At 41.7% G+C, this 6,000-nt stretch overlaps 1 protein-coding gene across 1 annotated transcript in view; it reads right to left on the reverse strand.

Moving 5' to 3' along the window:
- itpr3 (inositol 1,4,5-trisphosphate receptor, type 3) overlaps positions 1-4,728 on the reverse strand; it is a 59,915-nt gene extending 55,187 nt beyond the window's left edge. The window contains exon 1 of the mRNA XM_070910836.1: positions 4,382-4,728. Within this exon, the coding sequence (XP_070766937.1) occupies positions 4,382-4,473 (92 nt within the window). The 5' untranslated portion in view covers positions 4,474-4,728. The remainder of the gene's footprint in view (positions 1-4,381) is intronic.
- Between the last annotated feature and the right edge of the window lie 1,272 nt (positions 4,729-6,000).

Here is a 6,000-nt window from a genome sequence, read left to right on the forward strand (position 1 = left end):
AGATTCTGAAGTAGCTTTGTAGGAACCCTTTAAAAACAAGCTGTGGGCAAACACCACACTCACTGAGGCGTGAGCGCAGTTATTCACCACATGCTGAACATCAGTGACAGTGTAATGTGACTGTGACCATGTTCATTAACAGCCTCCACTTCCCTCCAGATGTTGGACCAGCTGCAGGGATTTGATCCCATTGGTGAGGTCCAACACCGACATAGTGCACAACTACTTTCTGGACACTACGGACAAACATCTGCAGTCAGACGAGAGTGAATAGAGAAGGATTTATTAAACAATAAGACTTTAAGAAATCTAAAATCTGGGATATGTTGATACGACTGTTTCAGCCTTTGTTCTCTTACAGATTTCATCGTAGGACCTTTAGGTGGGTCGGGATCATTTGTTTGATTAAACGGGTGGAGGAGTGACACGGTCGGATGCTCAGGGAAGTACCAGATTATTTACTTTTCTCTTGTCTGACTGTGTGTTAACATGCCGACGGTCATCACGGTCACGTCTCAGGTTAGCATGTTAGCATGCTAAATAAACACAGGTGTTGCAGGTATTCAGACATTAACCAAAATATTGGACAAACTGAATTTGGCCTGCTGGGAACTGAAGTGTAGATTTTGACTCACAGGTGGCGCTAGAGGAAAAGTTTCATATCAATCCATCCAATAGATGTGGAGATTATCTCACTCTGGACAAACGTATTGACGCGACCCCTGACCTGACTGCCCTCTCTGACCTCTCCCCCCTCACAGCTGTTAGCGTGTGACGCTAGTGTGGCTAAAAATGGTGACCTATTGTTTTTCTTGTTGCTATTCAGATCAATGGGAGTCAGTGAAAGTCAACATGTGAAGCTGTAAAGGTCAAGATCGAGTCAAATACACCAGAGTGGGCGTAAGACCACAGTACAGGAAACACACACACACACACACACACACACACACTGGCACAGTGGAAATCTCTCGGACACACTTGGTACCGCTTCCTTTTCCTGCCATACAGGCAGGCAGCGCTGCCACTCTCTCTCTGTGCGAGTGTTAAACGTTGTATTCTCAACAGAACAAATTCATGAACTCTCTGGAGAACACCGGTGAATTTACAGAGTCATCACTTTTCTAGGTTCAGATATTCAGATGATCCGAGACTGAAAAAACAAAACGTCTTTAATGATGAGACAACGCCCGAAGCCTCAAGCCTCTGAGTGGGTGTCTGATCAACGGCGTTGCTAGGAGACAAGCTGTCAACGTCTGCGGTGACGACTGATGGAGAACGTCAGACTGTTTAACCTTCGAACGCTGATGCAAGATGTGTTTTTCACACAGTGTTAGCTAACAACCATCAGTCTCTTAACAACGTTAAACGTTGGCTTGTATCGCAGCTAATTGCCTGCTAACGTTAGCACTGATTATAAAGAAACTACACGTTTTGTTCATCAACTGCAGAAAGGAGGGGGGCTAGCTAGCGTTAGCAAGACAGCAGCAGGTGTTAGCTGATGTCACTCTGGGCTCTAACTCGTGATGGATATTTTCTGCGGCAGCAAATTCGCCAAAATTCAAACTAGAAATTGGAAAAATGTTCATTAAAATCAGGAACTCTGATCAAAGAATAAGTCAACGAGTTGTGAATATGACCAGACATTTGACACACCTGTCGACACGTGGAGTAAACTACTGTAGGTCCCACAAACACAACCTATATGGAAAATACCATAAAACATAATAATCGGACTCACATGAACATAATGTGACTCCACAGAGACACACTGCAGAGAAAACGCTGAGTTCTTACATTCTTTCATTTAAGTACAAATGTACCTCGTATTATGTATTCACACACCTTTCATGTTGGAGACATGACTAAGAGTTAGTATTTTGGTCTCATAACAGTGAAGTTACTTTCCACCACTGTAAACAAAGGTGCCAAGACCGCCTGAGGAGGAGGGTCTCTCCGGGTCCCTCAGCCGGACTCTGGTGCTGGTTTGACCTGTGATATTAGCTTGAGATCCAAAGATGAGCTACGATAGTGAACAGTTCCTACAACATCTGTATACACAACATACAGTATGTATTTATGCAAATCGTGTGGTAACCGTGGATCTGTTTCTGGATTGTTCTGGACCACATGGAGCAAACTGTAAAAGTCAGTGACCTTCAATCCAACTCATTAAAATATATTATATTATTTTGCTAATAAATCAATATCAATTTTCTTGGTGTTGTTTTCAACACTTGGTGTTGTTGTTGAGTTGTTGTTGAGTTGTTGCTGAGTTGTTGCTGAGTTGCCTCATTTCAATAACTGTTTGAGGTCAAATGATCTAATATTTCACAACAAAAGAAAAGACGACGCAAAAAGTCTGAAAAAATGAATCCAGATTTGTGCTTTAGAATTTTGTTTTTTCTTCTTTCCCATTAATCATCTCACAACCCCTCAGATTTATGTGGCGACCCCCCTGGAGGAGCCCGACCCCTAGGTTGGGAACCACTTGACTAAACCAACTGTAATATATGTTTTTTATACATTTATATTTATAGACTGTGTATTTTGTCCTCCATCTCTTACAATGGAAGCACATGAAGAAGGGATCTCTTAATGTCTAATATGAACAGGTGGAACGAGACAAACCTGGTTAAATGTCTACATGAGCAGCTGACTGTTGTTTTAAGACAGAGCTGAAAAATGGAACGTATCCTTTCACACATCTGTACCGACATTTCTTGACTCTTATCAGGCGACACAGTGAGTCAACAGGAGATATCTGCGATCAGCCGGGTGATTTAGCCTTTAAAGTACCGTTACACAATGTCAGTACTGCCATTTGACTAGTGCATTATCTGTGTGAGTGGGCACTAATAATAGTTTGTTATATCACTTCAGTTCCAATTCCGTCAGTTTTTAGCACACACCTGTACAGGTTTGAACCTGGGGGGGGGGGGGGGGGGTTACCTAATTACAGCTTCTCAATAGTAGGTTTTTGTAGTTTATGTTACCATAAACTGAATGTATTTGGCTTTTGGACAAACAAGATGTGTGAAGATGTCACAGCGACAGGCATTTTTCACTATTTTCTGACATAATCGATTACCAATTCTTTTTTCCATCAATTGGTTATTTCTTGAACTACCTAAAATGACAGAAACCATCTCTGCGAAAAATGTATTTGACGTGTACTTTGACTTTTTAGTTTGGCCCATGTCCCATCCGCTAACATGGCTTATGACCTATACTGCAGCCAGCCACCAGGGGGCGATGGAGAGGTTTTGCTTCACTTTCAGGGAGTTGTCATGTCGACCATCTTTATATACAGTTAGCTAGTTCAACTGCTTTATATACAGTTAGCTAGTTCAACTGCTTCATATACAGTTAGCTAGTTCAACTGCTTTATATACAGTTAGCTAGTTTAACTGCTTTATATACAGTCAGCTAGTTTAACTGCTTTATATACAGTTAGCTAGTTCAACTGCTTTATATACAGTTAGCTAGTTTGAACTACTTTATATACAGTTAGCTAGTTTGAACTACTTTATATACAGTTAGCTAGTTCAACTACTTTATATACAGTTAGCTAGTTTGAACTACTTTATATACAGTTAGCTAGTTTGAACTACTTTATATACAGTTAGCTAGTTCAACTGCTTTATATACAGTTAGCTAGTTCAACTGCTTTATATACAGTCAGCTAGTTTAACTGCTTTATATACAGTTAGCTAGTTCAACTGCTTTATATACAGTTAGCTAGTTTGAACTACTTTATATACAGTTAGCTAGTTTAACTACTTTATATGCTGTTAGCTAGTTTAACTACTTTATGCTCTTAGCTAGTTTAACTACTTTATATGCTGTTAGCTAGTTTAACTACTTTATATACAGTTAGCTAGTTTAACTACTTTATATGCTGTTAGCTAGTTTAACTACTTTATGCTGTTAGCTAGTTTAACTACTTTATATACAGTTAGCTAGTTTAACTACTTTATATACAGTTAGCTTACTTAGATAAATCTGAGGGGTCATGAGATGATTAATTGAAGAGGAAAGAGGACAAAACACATGACAAAGTTATGCTACACAGATATGTATTTCTTCTTTGGGTCTTTTATTTTTTGAGATATTGGATAATTCTTTCTTTTAGGGCCTTAAACAGTTATTTAAATACCAGAAATACATCTTCTAAAAACTCATCTGGGTCCCAACTACACTTCTGCTGGGTTTGTAAGAAGAAGAATGTTGGTAACTTTTAATAATGCATTGTATGTTATGAGTTTTTAATGTAAAATCTTAATCTGAAAAGCAACGAGTAACTAAAGATGTCGGATACATGTACTGCAGTAGTACTTCAGTGTAGGTGTATTTAGACAGTGTACACGCTACAGGGACTCACCCCAGGGTGCTGATGAAGCCGTTGACTGATCCCTCGGCGTACAGGGACACGATATCCCCGATATGAAGGAAACTGGAGGCAGAGTCAGACATCCTGCAGCCGGTTCTGGTTCCTCCGACAGCGAGAATAAGCCACAGGTAGAGAAGGAGACCCGTTCACCTCCTCCTCTTCCTCCTCCTCCTCCTCCTCCTCTCGCTGTGGGCGAGCGGGGGAAACTTCAGACACAGTAAAGTCTCGGTTTCCTCCTCACAGTCACACACATTCAACCTGCAGAGTCCGGGTTCACTCAGTCGCTGCCGGGTCCTGCATGTCGGCCGACAGGAGAGACCTCTGCAGGAGTCCGGAGCAGGAGTCCGGAGCAGGAGTCCACAGCAGGAGTCCGGAGCAGGAGTCCAGGGGCAGCTTCTTCTTCTCTGACTGCAGCGTTACAGGAAGTATCAGCAAGTGTTCACCAGGAACCCTCTGAGTGTGTGTGTGTGTGTGTGTGTGTGTACAGAGGTGTAGACACACAACACGGCACCGCTCTGTTCCCTCCCCGAGCGGTGCTGAGGGGGGGGGCGAAGACTTCGGTATTAAAAACCAGGAAGTGAGTGGAGGTGTTGATAACGCTGACAGACAGCTTGAAGAAAGAAACACACACACACACACACACACACACACACACACACACACGTATGTGAGCAACCCGGGCGGGACCTATCGGAGCGTGCACGGACAAGTCGATGAGGCACGTGCACCCCCCCCCCCCCCCCAAACCAAAACAAACAAGTTCAGTGACATATTTCTTAAGTTCTTTAAGTTCATTCTTGATCTTGAGTCTTAGCTTAAAGTCCACTTACTAGCTTTTTCCAGAGCTGTTAAGCTCCTCTCACAGCCTTCATCAGCAGGCAGAGCTGCTCAACTAATGAATATCTTCATAATTAATTAATCAATGCTTGTTATTAACACATCTCATCAAGTTTGTGTCTCCATGTGTCACCTTTGAGTCTCAGGACTAAATATACATATCATTAGGTACCCTATGTCGCCTTAGACCGATAGATGTGCTGTGTTGTTAGGAGTGGGTCCCCGCTTTGTTTATATCGTGCATGAGCACAAAGGTGAGGTAACACTGCAGCTTCATGCTGTTCACTGATGCAGCTCTGCTGTCGTCATGATATCATATGCAGTGTTTCATATAGTCAAGTCATTGAGGCCTGAACTATTAATAATACGTACAGTTCCAGTTGTCATTTTTGTACTGTTTAAATATCATCAGCGTTTTCATCACTGTTTACTGTTACATATTAGTTTAGCGTGATAGCATGCTAACATTAGCTAATTAGCAGTAAACACAGATTCCAGCTGAGGCTGATGGGAAAGTCAAGTTATGACAGTTCATCCTGAGGGGATTTCATCACAATCCATCCAACAGCTGTTGAGATGTTTCAGATATAAGATGAAGAATTACTTTATTGATCCCCATGATCCTCATCTCTGTCATCCCTACAGCCGCGACGCTCTGAAACTGTTAATCCATCAGCCTTATTATTATATACGTATTCTTTCTCCTCTGATATGGACCAAAACTGTGGCCTCATTTTCACTGTTATGAGACCAGAATACTAACTCTTAGTTAC

Source organism: Enoplosus armatus, chromosome 8, assembly GCF_043641665.1.
Source record: "Enoplosus armatus isolate fEnoArm2 chromosome 8, fEnoArm2.hap1, whole genome shotgun sequence".
Lineage (NCBI taxonomy): Eukaryota > Metazoa > Chordata > Actinopteri > Centrarchiformes > Enoplosidae > Enoplosus > Enoplosus armatus.